The sequence below is a fragment of the Trachinotus anak genome, unplaced genomic scaffold (genome assembly GCF_046630095.1).
Source record: "Trachinotus anak isolate AG129_WGS33_773 ecotype Australia unplaced genomic scaffold, CSIRO_AGI_Tana_v1 ptg000013l, whole genome shotgun sequence".
Lineage (NCBI taxonomy): Eukaryota > Metazoa > Chordata > Actinopteri > Carangiformes > Carangidae > Trachinotus > Trachinotus anak.
Window position 1 is genome coordinate 18,550,652 of NW_027273864.1, and position 21,697 is coordinate 18,572,348.

Sequence of the window (21,697 nt, forward strand, 5' to 3'; positions counted from 1 at the left end):
ACTAAGTGGAATGCAGCCATCATTAATGCTATTAAATACACCTGTGCTGTTCCTGCTTCGACATGTCAAAATGTTTGGTCTGTTCCCAGCTTTGCTCCATCTGAGCAGAGACCTAATCAGCCAGAATAAGTAAAGACACCTGTGTTGGGCCAATAACACTATTATCAAAACGACTCATAAATACCAGTTTTATGACCTTGGCTGATGCCATAGAACTGAATTGTTTGTAAGACAGGAGTTATCGTTGTAGAAAAAAGCACAGGGCTAAATAACCAATTTAATGATTGTTGAATTAATTTACCTGCTTCTGCTTCAGGGTCCTGGTACTGTGTATGCTTTCATACTGTCATGGCTTATTAATCAAACCGAGCAATATCAATCAGCTGTTGCCTCGATGCCTCTGTGCTGTTTTGAATCAAATGTTACTCTATTCATTAAATGCATTCAGTAGGCTTATATATATATATATATATATATATATATATATATATATACCTATATATATATATATATATACCTATAAGTATATAGGTATCATGTTAACCATATTCACCATTTTATTTTAGTGTTAGCATACTAATATTTGCTTATTGTCTCTCAATTCAAAGTAGAGTGGAGGTTGATGGGAATAAAGTCATTAGTTTTGCAGGTAGTTGTTGTAAATCAAAGCTATTAGATATATTTTGGCTAGATTACAAAAAAGATCACGGCAAAACCAAGTTATTAGGATTCATCCTCTGGGCACATTAGATATCTGTATCATGTCCATCCAACCTGCTGTTGGCACTGAAGGAAAAATTCCATGATCACCAAAGACTGTATAATGATTGAGTATGATTCATTCCCTGGGCAACATGAATATCTGTACAAACTCTTACGGTAATCCATCCGATAATTGTTGAGATATTTCAGTCTGAATGTGACACTGACATCACTAGAGCATGGCTAAAAATACATCCAAAAACACACAAACATGCACAAACACTGGTTCCATTGTGGTGAAAATTAAAAACATTCCTCAGAACCCTGTAGGATTGACTTAGATTTTAATGGGTATTATACAAGTTTTCCGAAGGAAAAAGAAAACATTGAAATAAGAGGCAAGTGAAACCCCACTTCCAAACCAAAACTACAACAGCATCAGCTAACAAAATGGATATTGCTATTACACTGTACCCAACAAATACTGAGCGAGGGTATTATAATGATAAGACATAAAAGTGTTTCTTGCCTAAATATACGAGAGCACCTAAGGTTGAAACCATAAGAAGGTGTTGCTTCTACTCTATCTGAAGAGGGAGCTGGAGGTGCAGAGAATTCAAATCCATTTTCAGTTTTTGGTCTGTGGTGTAATATATACTCTATAATTCATCAAATAATAAAGATCTTCTCAAATAAACAAAATCAAGGGAGAAATTATAATATTCTGTTTCATGTGTCAAACCTACAAAAACTACTGATAGGTCAAGTTCACAACTATTCATGGTTTACATCCATTCTGGTAAATGCCCTGTGATTGCAATGATACTCAGGGATACAACAATGAAACTGCAGTTTTGCAAATCCAAATATAGTCTCTTTTTGGTTTCAAGTAAGAGCAAAAAATAATATTCATAATCAGTTTAAGTCTGGAGCAAGCAAACATACCAACAAATATCTTATTTACAATATCATTGTATTTACATCAGAGGATACTGAGGGAAAGTGTGTTTAAATTCAAAATTCATGTTAACTTGTGATTTGAAAAATGTAACAGGGAGTACAATGCACAATGCAAGGTTCTTTTCTTTAAAAAGTGCAATTCCTTTTCTTAAAGTAAAAAAATATATATCCATATTTTGTATATATGTAGAAATGTTGTTCATATAAACAGCATTTGTTGATTTAAGAGCCCTAAAACCAGTGACTAAAAATGAATGCTTTCTGTTGATAGGCAGCAAATTATTATAGAATATAAATTATTTTACAATACTCAATAGAAAATCAGAAGTACCGCATTTCAACAAATAGAGACAGCTATTGAAGTTTTTTTTTCTTTTAGGAGGGCATTTGTAGACTTATCTGCACTAACGTGGGCAAGAATATTTACTATTCATCACATGGTTTGGTTGCAAAAACATTACTGGAAAACAATGTTCAAACAACAAATAAAGTTGCATCATAATATTAAAAAGTAACACTTCCATAAAATATCTAAAGCATAAAACAGTGGTGGACCTGAAGGTAGCCCACGTAACCTCCAATACTTCAGGTTTATAAAATACAAAAGGTAGACAAGCTGGTATACACGCATACATAATTGTATATGGATGTTTTTTCTTGCCTGTGGAATAACAGTGCTGCGCAAGCAATATTTCTTAAAAAGTACATCCTCTACACAGTTATAAAAAGCAAGCTGATATTAAAAGTAAATAGTGGTAAACTGGTGTCTCTTGTTTCCAGTGGTCTGCAATGACACCTTTAAGTGTACCAATATTTTGTGGCACCAAGAGTTTTATCATCTGCTCACGTTTCACCAAGCGCAACATGTTTCTTCCCTTCATATTCAAGTAGTGTTATGTGGCTATATTTGCACATCTTAGAATAGCTTATACCAAAATAAAATCCTTGGACAGCGTCAGGGGTCTAACCGAGGGCTCTGACGTCACTGGAGAGATGTGTTCATCACTGAAGAAGTCTTTCTTAGTTTCACGCTCTACAACATGCTGAGACATCATGCTACTTTCCAGTTCATTTCATTAAATTCATATATTGTCATAATAATATAGATTAATATCATATCATATTATATATGACAGATTTTTCCTCTACAAAACACACTTTGCATTTTGCTGAGTCTCTTTTCCCTAACAGGAGGTGCAACAAAGTCCTTTATCATGCTCCTTTTGTCTGAGTCCTTTTCTCAAGTTTTGAATGTGCAACTTTAGGATCCATTGGTAAGTTGTGTGGTCTGTCTGTGTGTGTCTGTGTTTGCGTCCTTGGAGTCTCCAGGAGAGCTGCCGCTGGCTTGCACCGCCAGCTGGACTTGCAGGTCTTTAACAACACTCTCAAGGCTCTGCCGAGCTTCTCTCTCCCGCTGAAGCTCTTGCCTCAGCTGCTCACGATCGGCTTCTGCTTGCTGCAGCTGCACATGCAACTCTTCAATCTGCACAACACAACCCAACACAGACAGCAGTCAGTATGAGTGGAACACACCTAACTGACAGGATCAACAATCTGTTATCTTTGAGGGGTCACAGGCATCTTGGAGACATCTTACCTGAGTAGAGTACTTGACCCGGAGACGCTCAGCCTCACAGCCTTTGTCACAAACTCGCAGCTGTCTCTCCATCTCCAGTTCTTTCTTCAGCCGCCCACAAGACTCCTCCGCATCCCTCATCTTCCTCTCCCAATCCACGCGAAGGCGTTCAATCTCCTTTCGCAGGTTGCGCTTGGCTTCGATGGCCTCACGAAGGCGGCCTTTCTTAGCCACCCTCACAAACTCCAATTCCTGTAACAACATCAGAATAATTTCATGTTGGATACATTGATATTCACGGAATGATTACCGTCATGCAGTACAGTATTCCATAAGAACAGGATATGATACCTGCTGGAGGCTACGTTTAGCTTGCACAGCAGCTGCCAGCTTCTCCTCCTGCTTAACTCTCATCCTGACAATCTCCTGCAGCAGTTTTTCCCTGGCTTCTTTGGTGTCCAGGCCTGCGTACAGCATCTGTCTCAGGGTGTCTATCTCCGGGCAGACGGACCCTGACAGCCAGACAGGCCCCTCCTGAGCTCTAGCAACGCTCTGAGGGGTCAGAGTCTGAGACACACTGGTGCAGGCTGAAGGTGGAGACGCCAGGGCGGAAGGTGGCACTGGACCTGAGGGAGAGAAAGATTTCATATTAGCAAGACATCGATTAAAGTGCAAGAATGTTGTGTTAATCCTCAAAGAATTAGCCAAGGTGTAAAGTTATCGGCACTGGTGGAGAAAACAGCACTTCAACTCAATGATGAACTCAAGTGCCCATTATTCAACACCATATGTGTGGATACCACTGATATAGAGGTGGAACATTTTTTCATACAATTGAACCTTTACTGTTTAGGTCAGTTTCAAGTTTGCATACGTGCTATACTCGAACGTTTCAACTGTTTGTCAATTACTCTTTTACCGTCTATCAGTTACTGTTAGCTATTTCACCATTTCACCATTACTTTTAGGAAACTAGTTGAACTGTTCTCTCATAACTTTTAGCTATTTTTTTCTACTGTTTGAAATAATGTACATTATGGTATGGCATGCATCTTTTATTTCTCTTGTATTTCTTCCATTTGACACCAGGGGGCGCAGTTGCACAGGAATCGCAGCTCTACTATGGCTCATTTCCTGTGGGGCTCAGTATGTGCAATAAAAGTTTTAACTGTAAAATCTGTGTGTTATACAGACTGACTCTTGTAATGTTTTATTCCAAACTCCAGATGATGGGTGGTACTCACGATCATCACAGTCATCCACATCAATCTCTCCATCTGTGTCCATGTCCTCGTCTCGGTTGGTGGTACTGGAAGGGGCCAGTTTTACTGAGGGGTGTACGTTCCCATTATGCAGCTCCTGCGCCGGCCTGGAAATGGCTGTGGATCCCCTGCCAGGAGCGTGGCAGTCCCTGGGATGGTCCGGAGGGGCCAGAGGAACTAGTGTCAGATTAGGAGCCACCAAAGTCTCCTGATTCTTTGAGTAGGACCTACAGAAGCAATAGAAGTACATTTAGATCATTTCACTGGTTATAAGTTCAGCTTAACAAATATTATGCCTTTAAATTTCTAAAACAGTTCTCAGATGACTCACCTCTCCACCTCATTCTGAGTAGCTGGTTTCTCTTTTTCTGCAGCTTTAGGAGACCAGGGGCGGAAAGCCGAGGGCCTCTGTTTCAGTTGGACCTGTTTCAGATCCTGGAACAACAAACACAACAACAAGCTTGGGTAAACCCACAGTAAACTACCACTGGTACATCAAATCAGCCGTGACGAACACACTCAAAGGCCCCTCTTCATTTAACAAGGCCAAATGATCAGGTCATACATAGATGATAATGTGATGAGTCGAACAGACAACGGCTTTTATGTCACCCTTTTGACCTTTGAGTTTAACGGCAAATCCAGTTTCACACTAGCAACACACAAAGCATACAAACCTTGTGTGCAGACTTTGAGAGGGATTGCAACCAGTCAGGTTTCCTGTCTTTGTCAGCTGATGGAGACTGCAATTTATCGAATCTGGACCTCTTGGCTGGGACCGGGCTGGGAGACTGAGGAGTGAAGAGAGAATAGATGGTTAATCATCATCATCCTTGCAGAGATAAAGTGCAGATATTACATCATGGAGTACAGCAGATATTTCAAGAGCCCACAACTTCTAAAAATGATACTGTATGACTGTAAATGGCATTATTCATAAGCAACACATGGATTTGTCAGAACACAGCTTTGTCCAAAATTGATTTGTTTTTCATCTCAGTCATATAATACTTGCAGGAAAAGAGCATAGTGTCACAGAAAGGTGGAAAACAGATAAAAACAGTAGAGAAGTCACATATAGAGAGGGAAGGAGGATAGAAGATATGTCTGTGTAAGCATTCAGCCTCTGAGCTTGGCATGTCTGCATGTTTGTGTGTATGTGTGCATGAGTGTGTGTGTGTGTGTGAGAGCAGGACTTTGAGCTGAGCAGACACTCAAGCTGGTCTGGCTGGCAGCCAGTAGGGCTACATTGCTCCCTGCCAGGCAGAAGAGGCGCCGTCAGGTGGAGCAGATCGACTCCGTGAACCACAGAAATATTGCAATGTAGAGACAGAGGGAGACAGAGAGACAGAGAGGGAGACGAAATTAAAGTAATTGCACTCAGATCTGACAGACGATTGAGCTGAAGTGTTCGGTGAGAATTGCAAGTTAACACAGGGCTGCAGATGTATGTTATGTCTGAGGGAGACTGTGCTTGGAAAACCTGGGGAGGGAAGCATCTGCCTTGTTAAGTGCCACAAAATATTGAGTCTCATGAGCTTTTTCTTGTATATACTGATTGTCTGTGCGTGTGTGGCAAGCTTCAGGGTCATGTGTTGAGGTAGCTACCCTCCTCAGCCCTCAGGTCTGCACTTGTCAGACAGAGGATATGTTTACCTAGGCAGGCGCAGAGACCAGCACAGACCTGCCTGCTGCTCTCTTACTCACTACTATGACATTCTGCCTCCAGGAATGGCAAACACTCCCATCTCCTCGTCTGCCTGTGCGATTCAAGACAAATGATTACTCTGTCTACCTTCAAAATCCTCAATGGAAAACACTCCTGCGGGGTTGCGTGTAGTTGTGAAACCCTAATCGTTGCTTGCTGTAATCACCTCAAGATGGAAATTAATGACAAACCTCATTTTGCATTAAGCAAGAAGCCTGTTTGGTAATGAATCATGTCTCACAGGTTTTTTTATACAATGCCAGACGTGAATGTGTGTGTGTGTGTGTGTGTGTGTGTGTGTGTGTGTGTGTGTGTGTGTGTGTGTGTGCGCGCGCGCGCGTGTGCACAGCCATGAGTGGGCGTTGCGATGTGTGGGTAAGTGGGTGGTGTAGACATGCATATGTGTGTGTGGGAGGGTATGTGTGCGTGTATCTGGTGCAGTGTGCTCAAGGGTTTAGGTGTTAGTCAGGTCTGGCACTGCATACCTGAACTACAGAAACCAAATTTAGTCAAATAGTCAACTGACAGAACAGTCTGCAAATCTGCAAGAGTTTTGACGATAATTTTGAAAAGTAATTTAAACAAATTAATATGTACTTACTATATATCAGGTAAAAATTGCTGATTTTTTCTGTTTATGAAATATTTCTGAGGGTTTTGGATTGTTGGTCAAACAAAAAAGCAACCTGATAGAAAACTGTAATTTCTTTTCTTTTTTTTTCTTTCTGATATTTCATGGACCATCTCATGGACTTTAAACCAGCACTGACCAATTTTTTGGTCACTTGCAGGTAGTGGAAACCAGTTGACAACACGACATCGACAAATCATCCCGTTTTAAGCAAAGATGGAAAACTTGTCAGTACACATTCGCTTATTTACACATTTATTTAACTTTAGAATTCACTTGTCTGAATGCTCTGCCGTGTTTGCCTGATGTTTCGTGCTGGGCAGGTAGTGTATATAGGATTTTCAGAGCTTTTTATTGAAAGCAGCTGTGATTGAAAGCTGAAACTCATTATAGTGTAAAGCTCAGTAAAACAGAGGGAGCAGCAGATTCAGGTGATGATTCTCTGTGGGCCCATCACTATGAGTGATCCCTTTTTTTCATGTTATCATGATGATATGTTTTTATCACAAAAAAATATTGATTATAGCTGTGGCTTTGGTTAACATGGTGTTTAAATGCTCTATAACTAGAGTAACTGATTAAAAAAAAACATATCAACCCATTAATAGATCACTAAAATAATCACTAGTTGCACTCCTAGTCTGCTTTATAAAAAAAAATAATTTATCACTTCTCATTTCTCTTCTGTCTCTTCAACTGTAGGGTAGTCGCTGCATGAGGTGTACGTGCTGTGTTTGTCTGGACACTCCCCTCATGTCTCCCTGACTCACACATCTTGCTACCTGTCTAACCAGTCACCACATTACACACACACACACACACACACACACACCCACCCATTCATACACACCATACTGTTTGGTTTTGCTACTGTAGGTTAATTCTCTTAACCCAGACCTCCTGCTGACTGTGTCCTGCTCAGCACTGGTGACTCGACCCCTCACCTGCCTGACTCAAGGCCAGTGGTTTTCTAAGAACTGCTGCCCTGGTGTAATCAGACTCTGTAATTACTGACATGACTGTTGTTTTCCCGACAAAGGATGTCTGTCTGTCTGGTGCTATTTCTACCCTGAGGTTTGCAGCTCCAGGAAGGCTATGAGCGCTAGACATAATAGAGTCAGAAAACAGACACTCCCAGACACCACAAGGGACCTGCTGGCTAAATCTGACACTGACCTCACAGGAGAGCAGCCGCACGGGCTTTGCTCACCACCACATCATAGACATAGCATGGCCACGAAGTCATAACACCCTCCTCACACATCCAACTGCCTAGCAGGTCCCACTGAGCCAGATGATAGGACATGCCTCCCTCCCTCCCTCTCTCCCTCTCTTCCACTCTCCCTCTCTCTTGCTCGCTGTGTCTCTCTCACTGGTAAGAGAGGGAGACTTCCTCTGAGGAGTTTGCTTTGGCTGAGTCCCCTGTGGGAACTGAGACTTGAGTGGGAGGGGGGTGGGCCAGGGGAGTGGGACCACAGAGGAAGCACTGAGCTGAAGGAATGTATACTTGAAGGCCAAGTACAGCCTCCCCTTTAAGACTCCATTCAAGCATTGCCCTTTTCATCTCGCTATTGTATGATATTTCTTTGAGGCGCTGTAATGAGGGAGCATTTCAAAGCAAACCTGTGGGCTAAATAATGTCTAATAGCAGCTGGGCAAGAGCAGACATGGTTTATTTTTTAATTAGTACCACATAAAGGCGTGGTAATGCTAGGATAAGCCTCAGCTATTTTCATGCTGGCATGGCAGATAATCACAGAGACAACACATGGCAAACATATCAATATCTATTCTAAGAGTACAGAGTTTGACCTGCTTGAAGAATAATTTGTCGATATTGTGCTAACTGGACCGTGAGGGGGACTGAACTGTTATTTCACTTGAACATGGAGCTAATCAACGATATTTGATTATTGACCACTGACTAAACCAGTTGTGGCATTTGGTATCCAGGAGATTTTAAATTAAGTCTAACCATGATATCTTGAGCTTAGCTGACTGAGAGCTCCACTATCAAAGACCCATGCCACAGAGATTGGCGATTAAAAGGTTGGTTGACACACAAATTACAAAAAAATCCTCTCATTCACCTCTGATGGCGTCTAAATAGGTTTTATGTGCCCAAGTTTTGATATATCTGTCTCTAAGATTTCTCTGAAAAATTATGTTTATAGTGTGAACACTTATCATAGGGATTATTTTCTCAGTAGATATTACTTCCAATTGCCGCGATACATTGAGAAATAGGAGCCTGAGTAGAAGACGCAGAAAGTAGAAGACATAGAAGTTTGGGAAAGGGGATAGATGAAGAGGGAAGAGGTAGATGATTAGAACGCAATGAAAGAAAGAAAGAAAGAAAGAAACAGGGTGGGTTAACCAGGTATGAGGCCTGACAGGTGGTAAGAGGTGTGGTTAAGGTGAGGCCCTTGTTTAGGAATTATTCTAGTGTATTTACAGTTTATCGGCAGATTATCTAAAAACCATTTTAGAGAGAGAGAGTTAGCACTGCATTCTTAAAATGTTAGCAAAAAATAAATTAAAAAATAGAATAAAATAAAATAAAATATCATTTTCATGAAAGGGATATATTACAGACAGTTAGATGAGAAAAGAGCAGCATAAAAAGGACTGACTAAAAATTATTGAGCTTTAGAGGCTCTGGTAGGTGGATTTTGTTACCTAGTCAGGCTAGCTGTTTCTCCCTGTGTCCAGTCTTTACGCCATGCTAAGCTATGCTACACTAAGATAGGCTAAACTAAGATAAGCTAAGGTAAGCTAAAGCTAACTGGCTGCTGGCATAAGCTTCATATTTACTGCATGGATATGAAATATGAGAGAGCAATAAAGTGAATATGTGAGTTTCCCAAAATGTCAAACTATTCCATTAATATCTTCATCTTCCACCTCTTTATGTAATCTTGACTTGTTGACAAGTCAAAATTTTTCTTTCTCATGGGAAAGTCAATGACGACAGGCTAAAATCGAAACCTCCAGCATCTGTTGTGGTACAAAAAAAAAACTCAAATGAAATCATTGAGAAACAAAACAAGGGGCAGCACTCATCTACTGGGACAAAAATAGTTTCCCCAGCTGAACTTCCTCGGGCAGTAGTCATACAATACCAATGCATGCTGCACGATAGCATGGCATTAAGAAAAGTGCACAGCAACAAGACACAACAGTTTCAGATTACGACCTCCTTTTCCCTCCTAAACCCCTGAATGTAATCCCCAGATCGACATGTGCTCAGTGGGGAGCTGTCTCACTCAAGGGCACACCAACTGGCATGGCTCGCTCTGGTGACGGCCTTAGTTGGAAGTGAGAGAATACTAGTTTTAGTAATCTGATCCCTGTAGTTTGGTGTGGATGGTCACAGGGATGCCTTGAGCTCTCTATTCAACTCTCACTGCATAAATTGTGCGACAGTCCCTTGATTTATATAAAGCCCTGTGGCCACCTCGTAACAGCTGGGGGAAAATTATTGGTGTATGCCCAGAATATCCCTGAAACTTCATCCCTGTTCTACACAGCTGCAACATGAGCTTCCATTTCCCCTCTCTAAATGCTTGCTTAATTTATCAATGTATTCTGTCTCTGCTGTGTCCAGTTTGAGGATATAGTGTTTATGTAGCTGAACTGAGCCATGACAGTATGGACACACAAAGAGAGCTACAGGGCTCAGCGTAAGGTAGGCATTACAGTAAAGCTTATTGGATTGTCCTAATTGTCTTTAGGATTGAGACTTGATGAGGTCTGAGGTGGACGGAGGATGAAGTGCTGCTCCTTAAGGTGGAAAATATCCCATCGGGTCCACACGGCTTGACACATATAGCTTCAAGGCAGAAGGACACAGTGTTAAAGCACTGTTCTCCACTTGTCAACCATTCATAGTGTGAGCTGTGAGTGTGTGGAAAATTCATGATCTCATGACCCCAGTGGAGCCTTTTAGGGTAATGGCTACAGAACACTCTTCATATATGTTTGCACTTTGTTCACCTATTGTAAAATTACAATATGGAGAAACATGGGTGTCTTACTCAGGCTTCTCCCTGTTTTTTCTATGTTATTTATTTATTTATATTTTTTGGTGGAGTATTTCCTAATCTGAATCAAGGACCTAAGGATAGAGGGTGAGGCGAATTCATGGTTTTTAACTTTTACAAATAAAACTGCTTTGACATCACTTTATTTCAAAGCAGCGACAACATTTTTTTGGCCACTTGGGGGGAGCAGAAACAAGCTGTGAACACAATATTAGCATATTATCACCTTTTAAGTTGTTACGGCAACTAAATTGCATAGAAAATTATTATTAATTTAAAGCCATGTTAGTGTCCCTCTGATAAATGTCAAATATATCACACTCATTTTAGCTCTGTTTTCGTCTCCTCCAACTCCTAAGGGAAATATATCACTCTGTTGCTGCTATATGTTCCACTTTATTCATCAGGTGGTTGCTAACTTCATCTGTGGTTTCATCATTATGATCAATACCTTTCACATACATTTATCATTTGATGCATTGTTAATATGAAAATATTAATTTTAGCTGTATTAAAACAGCAAAACATCCTTCTCATCATGTTGTTTTTGTCACTGATTGAGTCTTAATCTTTAAAAAGGGTGAACAAATCTGCCAGAGTGGTCAAGAATATTTTACTATTTTCAAAAGCGAATCCAATGTTTAAATTATCTTTTAAATGAAAACTATTAAAACATACTAAACTCCATTATCTTTTGCTGACATGTTTCATATCTAGTTTTTTTTTCATCGTGTGAAACAGTGAACTGCCTGCATGGAAGGATCATTTCGCTGGTGAGAGCAAACAAAAAGAAAGATTACTGTACCACTGCGTGGCAAGAAATGAATTCCAGTTCAGGTCCAAACATGGCAACCATAACAACAGCACATGCCCGCCTGCCTGCCTTTCTTACAGTATGCTGATAGTGGTGTCCAAATCATTCTTTCCCTCAGAGGAAGGCCTTGGGAAAAAAAGGGCTCACAAGTTATTTCAACAGACATGGAAACCCTAAACTAGAAGACATGAAACAGATATCTCTGCAGATTATGCATTATTAGCATGAGCATGTTTGATATGGTTGTGAGTGAAAGTAACCTTAGGAAACGAAACGTGCTCTATGACTGGGGTATTTATAGATGCACATAGCGCCAAATTCAGCAGATAGTTGTCTGAGCCCCCCTGCTGTACTATTGGAATAAGAGAATTGAACATCAGACTACATGATCTGAGGGAATCAATAAAAGGCAGACACGCACACCACACACACACACACACACACACACAATGTCTTTATGCTTCTGTTCACATTTAGCACACTTATAATGGAGGAGCAGCTGCAGTGCAAACCAGGAGGCTGGAGGGGATGAAGGTTAACGAGAAAGACAGAGGAAAAAAAGAGAGAGAAACACACTCTCATGGTCAAATTAATTCTTACTCAAAAACATATCCATACAACTTTCAGAAACATCATGAATAAAAAGGGTCTCTAAGAATTTGTGAGGAAATTTAACTCATAAGGCAATTAAAACTTGACTGTGGGGATAAAACATCTCACTATAACTGAGTAGTGATTTGTTTTAGTGTTAAGGCCAAGCAAATTAAATATTTAGGTATGTAAATACATTTTTTTTCTGATTTTCTCTCCTCTACGTCTTCTATTTGACACTTTCCATGTATTAAAGAAAGAGCTGTGACCAGGTGTTTTTTTTTTTGCTGCAACACGACTGGAATATACAACCGTAATTCAGACTGTACGTGCTCTTGAATTAAATTAAGGGAAATGCTGTGAGAAAGTCTTTGTCAGGGCGACTCAAATGGTTACCAGGTAGGCATGTGTGAGAATACATCCCACACCTAAAATAGAGAAATTCTCAAGGCCCTCTGTGTTGGTCCAAAATTACAAACCAGTCAGTATTTTCATACTTCTATCAAGCATCATGCAGTAGTGTTGCAGAAAATTTGACGGCATGTCTGTGGCTGTATCCTGACTTTCATACATGAGTGCGTGCCTTAACAGAACGTGATCTCGGTTGTGCAGCAGTGCCAACGCCATCCTTGCCATGCAAGCTTAATCCCTTGGCATTTCACTGACCCTCATCTGATTCCCTGCCGGTGATGCATTTCATTATATTTAAATGATTATAATTCACATTGTTTAAAGTCTCTGCGAGATGTCATTCAAGGTTTTTTTTTTTTTCTTTTTAAATGTAAATGGCTTCTGTGTGATCTACGATGACTGATGCTAACATTTACACCTCTCGACTACTATGTAAACAATATAGCTTTGATTCAGTAAATCTTTTCTTGGATTGCAGTGCCAGCTTTTGTTGTCATAAATGAACAAGGAAGTGATTTCTAAATATAAAATGACTGAACACAGCTCAGTTTGCTTTGATGAGATTAACACAGATACACAACAGAAAGATTTATAATTTTGACATGATTTGTATAATAATTCCAAAAGAAGGAATTTGAAACAAATAGGCATATTTCACAACAAAAAGAAAGGTCGAGGTCTTTTTCCTTTTGCAAGAAGTGGAACAAACTAAGGTTCATGATATATAGAGCAACTACGAAACATTAGCTCTATTAATAGAGTTCTTTTAAAGGGGCATTCCAGTGATTTTAGTTTTGCACATTCATGAAGCAGGGAGACTTCCTTGAGACAGGTTAAAAAAAGAAAGGTACACATCAAAGCAGCAGAGGCCAAAATATCCTTCAAAAACGCAGGATCCTACATTTCCCATGATGCAAGTCAGTGGCAACTTTTATTATGCCCTTCATGTCTGTAAAATGCCCTGATCTTTCAAATAATGTCCAGAGTTTCTATTAAATGTAACAGTCTCATCATCAGAGTTATTTTCCCAGACTTGACAAAGACATTATACAACGGTTTCTTGAGACTCTAAATACTAAGTACTCTAAATGATAAGTAAACTGACCTTTATGTGTACGATTGGTAGAGTGGCTCTTTATAAAAATCATTTCAGGAACAAAAGAATACAAGATTGAGGAATATTGAAAATCAGTGGGTTTGTAATTGCAGAGGATTAAAACAGATGTTTGAAAGTCAGTGGTTTCTCTCAGATAAAAACAAATGTGGCTCTTCCCAGACAGTTCAGTGTGTTAACAAACCATTCTCTCATCAGAGGTCTGATGCCTCCAGACTAAAAGCCTTGGTTTGTCACTGATAAGGACATCTCTGCCTGTATGCAGGAAAGTGTGCTCTCCCGTTCTCACTGTTAGCACGCTCACCCTCTGCTCTACAACAAGACAGCAAATCGAGTGTCTGACTGGCTGAGTTTTAATCCCACAGATTAATACTAATGCCACAGGAAAGAAGGCAGAAAGACGATTAAAATGTCACTGGATAACCTCTCCACAACCCAAACAGTAACAACTCAAAATACACAGACCATTATATCACTTGCAGTACCTGGTACTGGACGACTCCTCCCTGCCTCCCTCACAGGGCAGAGACGGTGAGGAAGCCAGGACAGGGGGAGGCATGGGAGACTGATGGAGGGGAGGGAGAGCAACTGCACGAGGACTGTTAACAACAGGACGAGCTCATCGGGTCTAGACCTCCAGTGTCTGAGAGATTGACGGGCCAGATGGGCAGTCAGATCTCCATGTTAACAACTAAGTACAGGGGATAAAACAGACCACCATTGTTGCCAATTGCTCCTGACCCAAGAACTCATATGACATTTTTTTATCAGTAAAAACTTATTAATGTATGTTGTAATATTTGATTCAGAAAATGTGGGCTTATGTGAAATAAAATTCCTTCTAGCTGATGAGAAAAATGTATGATTCTCACAGGGAACTTATATGGCTGTCATTCTGCTGTATTCTCCTAAAACTTAAGCAATTAATGATTATTTTCATCATCTTCCAATTATTTTCTCAATAAATCAATTAATCCTTTGGTTGATAAAGTAGTGAAAAATGCAGATCACAATTCCCCAAAGGAAACATCATAAAATGTCTTGTTTTACCAGTCCAAAACCCAAAGATATTCACTTCACGATCAATACAGAAAAATATAATCATTTGGATGGTGGAAGCAGAGAAAGTTTCCAGTTTTGCTTGAATGAAAAATTAATTGATTCATCAGATCAGTCATCAAAGTAGTTGTGATTATTTTTCTGTTGTTCAACTAATCGTTTAGGCTCCTGACAAGACCTTCTCCCGATTTCTAATTTCTTTACATCAATTACATATTGCAATAAAGTCATCAAATACATACATCAAATAAAGTAGTTTCTGCAAACCTAGTGCTTTAAATGATTTAATCTGAGAAATGATAATCATCAGCACAGTAACACACAGCTAATTTCAGCCATAAGCAAATCAGCAACAGCCATCTAACCAATGAGGGCTGGACATTTTTTTTTTAAATGGTAAAGCAGCTCACCGGTCAGCTGAGCTGTGGTTTGTGCCACCATGCCTTCACAGTAAGCTGAGCCACATGACCACGTGCCCTTCGAGCAGTCAGTGGAGAGGAGGGCAGGTGGCAGGTTTATTTGGAAAGATGAAAATGGGATGAATACCAGAGGTTAAGAGGTGTGAGGGGACGGGACAGGGGCAGAGGGGAATTTAGGGGAGGAGGCCATAAAAGCTGTGAGAGGGTGAGGTGAAGTTAGGGTCATTGCTCACTCAGGGTCCCATCTGATGTCATTTCACCAACACAGTAACATCCTGAGAAACTGCTCAGGAGCTAATTGGTTGAACCGAGGTAATAAATCCTGCTGAAATTTATAGATACCACTCTGGTCATTCTGTTGAAATGCTGCCTTCCTGGTCACCAGGTTAGAAAACCTAATCTCCAACCCTTTTGTTTCTCTGACCATCCAAACAATGAAATACTATTAAAGTTAATGCTGTAGATCCCTGATGTTGAAAGGAGGATGTTTAATTAGCTTTGAACTTCAAATTCAGCCCAAAAGCTTGAAAGCTAGAATCAAAGCTCTTCATACTGCACCACTACATTTTACACATTTTTCTAATATTAGAAAGCACGAGAGAGCTGCATATTTGAAAAGTGCTAATGGGCCCATTCACATATACAGGAAACAGTAGGAATAAAATAACTCATATTAAAGAGCAATAAGGAGCCTTAACGCAACTGAAAAGAAAAAAAAAAAAAAAAGAAATCCAGTGGGTTTTTTAAGTGTTCAACCAATTAACTGTCAACACATTTTCAAAACTATACCGAGAGTAATTTCCTCTGAAAATGTTCTGCTCTCTCTGGCAGAGCAACAGTCAGACTCAAATGTTCGGGGGCCTCACAGCGTGGGTATGTGTATACAGTAATATTTGACAGAGATCAAATAGCATTTCACTTGTTTCCACTTGTTCAAGGAATTGTCTGTAAGGGAAATAGGGGATAAAACACCCACAACATCCGTTCCTAAGATCACACATTCCATCCTTAAACACTGGTTTTGTTTCCCTCCTCCGTTCATAGGAAAACATATCTGCTTACAGAAGTAATTAGGTGAGAGGGCTCAAGCCTTGCAGCTTCCATAAAATGAATACAAGCGCTCTAAAATGGAGGGCTGAAAGGGGCGGGTGGTGGACCGCAGCACCTCATGAATTCTGCAATTTGCCGTCTGTTTCTTGACTCTGAAAAATTCTTGGAAATGTCTTTTCCTGGATGATTTTATTGCACAAGAGCCTGTGTTTTTCTCCATGGCAACCACATAACAGTAGAGCCCAACTAAGCTCTGACTCAACAAACAGAACTCCACAAAATACCCATTTCAACGCCAGGGTTTTCCCCCCCTCGCCCAGCTTTCCTGCAAACCCTGCCCGGGACAGCTTTAAAACAGAGGCTGAATGATCGCCCTGACCGTGAATGTAGACACATGCTGGGATTAATCAGGACTCATATGTGACATGCTACAGAAGATATGTGCTCAGGGCTCGCTGGCCCCCGCTGAGCCTCAGGTGCTGCATGGGTTCAGGCTTTTTTCTGAGCCAGAGCCATGACGAGTTCAGTACAGTAGGGCAGGCAGCAGCTGGGTACTGTTAACCTGAGGGAGACTCACTTAAAGCAACAGCAGGTTCAGAACAAATACACCGGACAGAGCATTACGTAAAAGTCTGCCTCTCTCTTGGTGGGCTGAGTTGGAAGGACGCAGGCGCTTTGTGGCCGTAATGTAGCCGCTAAAGGGGAAGGCAGGCCAGGGATTAGTGTTGCAGGCAGGCACAGGCCTGAGAGGAGGGCATGATGTGTGTAACTGTGTAATCTCCATGGCCTTTCCCCAGACAGCAAATCTCTGAGACCTGCAAGCTGGATGCTGACAACATAACCTACAAGAGACTAATTACACAGAGTGCTGCCAAAAATGCAAACTAGCTTGAGCTCCAAATAAGTTTAAAACTTGCTGTTAGCTGTTAACAACCTGCCAGTCTGTCTTCCCATATTCATGTTTTAAGAAATCACAGGTTTTTTTTTTTTTTTTGGTTTTTTTTTTAATTCATGGCTGTCATTTACAGTAAAGACGTAGTCACTGGAAGGAGACTGAAGGAGTCGTCGCCCTCCCACCACCTGTCCTTGAATCATTCTCATCACTTAGCACGCCAGGAGAGGATTTAGTTCACTGCTTTCTCATTGGTGAACCGTCAACCTTCTTGTCTTGACTAGTTAAGGCCATTCCTTAGGAAACAGGACATGTCTGCTAAACTGTAACTTAAGACAACAGTGAGCTCGGCCGCAGTTTCAGCTGCTGTCGAGCAGCTGTAGGGCTGTTAGCGTGTGTGGTTTCTCTCAGTCTTACAAGGCTTTCAGAGGCTTCACCCTTGCAAAAACACAGAATCAAACAAAATTATCCTTTATTTGTTGCATATAAGGTCATTGCAAAGGGGCATGAGAGGCTGCCAACTTTTCTCTTTGCCTCTCCAGCACTCCCCATCTACCTCGTAGTGAGCACAGAGGAGTATGCCACAGGGAGGGGAGGCCCTACACAGGAACTCAATAATAACTTTCAGCAGTCTAGCCAGGAGGCTGGAAGCCCAGACTGCGGCTGTTCCCTCCTGTCTTTGTTCCTCCCTCCGCACAGCCCCACGCTCCTCCCTTCAACCCCCCTCCTCCTGCTGGCCTGTGTCTGCTCCACAGGACTGATGCATTCTGCAGACAGGCCAGCGCTCTTAAAGAGACACAGGCCACATTTTTATCCACTGAATCACTGCAGTGGACGGAACCACTAAAGCAAGAGTAGAGTCCCTCATTTCCAGCCTCTCAAACAAGGGCCAGTGCTTTACTTCACTCTGTTTCTTAACACTTGAGACACTGACATGATGCAAAATGCGAGCGAATAAGCAGGCCAAAGTATGTTGAGAGGCTCTCAGTGAATTTGCGGCTGGAGTCTTTCACAGTGACTGCCTTTGAAGGTGCCTTTGATGCTTTCTTCGAAGTTTGTCAAGTGCAATCAGAGTCCTGGGCAGTATAAGTGTATTTAATATAATTGTCATGATAATTTTTGGCAACACTACAATGAACCTAATAATAAGGACTTCAGAATTACAGTAATACCACTGTGGGTGCTGCATTATAAATTGCCTCCAGATTATATTGTGGCGTTTGGCTCTGGGAAGCATAAAAAACTAGGGCTGTGACTAGCAATTATTTCTATTATTGATTAATCATTGATTGTATTTTCAGTTCATCATTTGGTCTATAAAACAACAGAAAAAAATAAAAGCAGTAAAATTCTTGCGTTTTAGAGCCTGGAATCATCAAACATTTCTACTCGAAAAATGACCCGAGAGATTAATCAGTGATCAAAATAGCTGTCAATGTATTTTCTAACTAGCGCTTATCAACAGTCATAGAGAGACATAGTGACATTTCTAATTGAGCATTCATTCCTGCTAAGGTTTATTTTTCAACAGTAACAAGGGGAAATGTAAAACATGTTGCTGATTAATTTTCTACACAAAAAAGTTAGAAAACAAAACGCCAGATAAATCGGAACTTCACTGAATTACTGTTTTGTTTTTTTTTTTGTAAAAATCCCTACCTTACAGTTTCTATTCCCCCTGTTTTATGAGTTGAACTGTTGAAGCCACCTAAATAGTGTGTGACTGAGCAGGGCTATGTTGAGCTCTATAGCACAGCGAGGAAATGATTAAAAATTTAATAGAGTTGAGTGACACAGAAACCTACAAGGGCGTGCCTGCCAAACACGCTCATTCTTTTGCTGTCAGCACTTTTCTCCTCTTCATATACAAACTGTGTGAAGCGGCAGAGGGTCTGAAAACTGGCAAGAGAAAGAGGCCACTATAACTAATTTATATAACAAATAACATTGACTTATTTTTTAATATAAGGGATCATATTGGAAACTGTTTCACAAGATTAAAGTGGGTATTACAGAGCTACATAACCTTCTATTACCTAAATATCCTGAAGGGGCTAAAGGGTTAACACATCTCAGCTGCAGAATAACAAAAGATGAAATCTCTATGGGAGGTATCAGTGCCAGAGTCAGCAAAGCAGCATAGTCCTCTGCAATGATAACCCCATTCTGGAAAACCTATAAGGCTGAGCATCCAGCTTCAGATGGACCAGACAGCTCCAGCTCAGGCTCTTAAAAACTGGGGAAGAAATCTTCCAGCAGAACATAACTGAGACTCTCAGGAGTGTCTTCATCTCTGAAATCTCCATGAGAATCTCGCTGGCCTCAAACTCCAGTATTTTTATGGCTTAACAATATTGTTATTCCCACTTAAGTCAGATGTGCAAACAAAATAAAGCCACCACCTGACTGTACGGCTGTCTCTGGACAAAAAGAGAGAGCCTGGTTCAGTAGTCGTACAAAACAACTTACTGTTCGTTACACTGTGGTGTAGACGGTGCTTTGAGAGAGTGACACATACCCAAGCAACACCAAGCCATTGAATCACCAGTGTTTACGCAGCCACATAATTCTGCACCATCTGTAGGACTCAGGTCTGATCTTCTGCACAGCATAACAAGCTGATGGCAACGCAACAACAAGAGGACACACACACACACACACACACAGACTGAGCTCCAGTCTTCTGAAACACTTTTAAAAATACAGCAAGCTTGTTAAATCAAAAGAAAGATCTCTTGCCCAGAATATATCTTTATTCACAGCAGTGATAACAGCTTCACGGTGACGTTCTCTCCTTTGCCCTCGAACTCTGAACCAACTGTCACCTCCTTCACCTTACAAGGCAGATGCAGGGTGAAAAAAAGGCAATGAACTTCTGACCTGTCATTCAGACTGCAGAGGAAGCTTTGCAGCTCGGGGGCAACCAGAGTCCACCATCCACTCTGTCTCTCCTCCCCTCACTGTCTCACCCTGCCATCCCATAAACCCCCACTAAAAACCTCCTGCTCCCCCTTTTATGGCTGCCAGATGGTGGGGAGGCCTCCTTGCCTCTGGACTTGCCTCTCCAGTCTAGTAAAACCAGTTGACCTCAGCAACATAAAAACTGCTATTTATGAAAAGGCTTGGAACAAAACACACAAACATCCTGCCACTGAAACAATCAAATGCCATCTCATCTCCCAAAGAGCCCTTTTACAAGATGAGAGCAGGACAGCAGAGACAGCAGTGGAAGTGTACCCCTGCACTGGGGCGGTGTTGAAGTCCAGATGTAGCGACTACACCCAGGTACATTTTTTTTTCTGTGTAAAGGGGTTTTATTTGCGTGCCTTGGGTGTGAGCGCAGGACTTTGGCAGCGTCTAAATTTCTCCCTGAGAAACGGAAAAGCAAAACAAACAGAGCCGTCTGCATTCAGGTTGAAGCTGAACCGCAGAACCACAGTCTGGCCTGCGGTTCACAACATTCTGTTCCAGCACTGACTTCACCTAAAACAAACACTCTCAAGACCCATCCACCTCAGCCAGAGGGAGAGGAATCTGAGAAAAAAGTTTAGATTTGAGCTCCATTAACAAATCGCCTCTCTCACACTGCTACTTCTCTGACCGACGTTTTTCGCCAAGTGCTGGGTGAAATCTTTTCACTCACTTGCCACTTGTGTAGGAGTTGTGCCCTTTGACGCCATGCTCGGACTGAGTCCAAGGTTTGAGAGCGTGCAGAGTTGGGTGGGAAAAGGGGTTAAAAGGGCAAAGATTGCCTTGTTATAAAAGAGCAGTCCAATCAATGGCTTCCTTTTACTGCGAATCAATTTAAGTGATTATCTGCTCTTCCAATAACAACTTTCTTCCCCTTCTGCTCACCTCAGATGTCCCTCCTTTTTTTCCCTTCCTTTATTTGTTCTACCGGTTGGAATCTACCATTTATGTCCTGCAATTCAACCTGACCTCCAGGCAACCCCTGGCATGGCTACCTAAGCCATTAGGGTAGCTATGACTGTGGGTTATTAGTGTGATAAAAGTTTACTGTTCCTCCAGCCACTCAGCACGGCTGCTGTTTAACGCATCTGAGGAACAAGTCTATGGGACCTTTCACACAACAGATTGGCCGTGAGGGCATTTGGTCAGTAGGCTAACACACACCTCAGGGTGAAATATTTAATCCAGACAAGTGACAAAAGCCTTGAAGACAACAAACAGAGCGTAAGAAGCACAGAGCAAGCCAGCCTACATCCACACAAGTCAGGATGATGAATCAAACTAGAGCATCCCCTGTGCGTTGGCTTTGTGAAAATATGTAGACAAGAGGGCTTAGGGGGGTGGTGGTTGTCTGTGCTATGTTTTCTCCTGTGCGGCAGAAGTTGTGGGCAGCCGAGCTAACTGCAGCCTCAGCACTTCTCTCCATATTCTCCAGTTTCAAGCCAAGAGAGAGAACAAAGGCAGAGAGCTAAGCTGCTGCAGAGGTAATGAGGAC

At 41.3% G+C, this 21,697-nt stretch overlaps 1 protein-coding gene across 1 annotated transcript in view; it reads right to left on the minus strand.

The window, feature by feature from the left end:
* Positions 1 to 1,029: 1,029 nt before the first annotated feature.
* The window catches only part of skib (v-ski avian sarcoma viral oncogene homolog b), a 31,896-nt gene continuing 11,228 nt past the window's right edge, over positions 1,030 to 21,697 (minus strand). The window contains exons 2-7 of the mRNA XM_071494250.1: positions 5,178 to 5,291; positions 4,832 to 4,935; positions 4,483 to 4,727; positions 3,590 to 3,864; positions 3,260 to 3,490; positions 1,030 to 3,145 (exon numbers count right to left, since the gene is read on the minus strand). Of these exons, the coding sequence (XP_071350351.1) occupies positions 2,924 to 3,145; positions 3,260 to 3,490; positions 3,590 to 3,864; positions 4,483 to 4,727; positions 4,832 to 4,935; positions 5,178 to 5,291 (1,191 nt within the window). The 3' untranslated portion in view covers positions 1,030 to 2,923. The remainder of the gene's footprint in view (positions 3,146 to 3,259; positions 3,491 to 3,589; positions 3,865 to 4,482; positions 4,728 to 4,831; positions 4,936 to 5,177; positions 5,292 to 21,697) is intronic.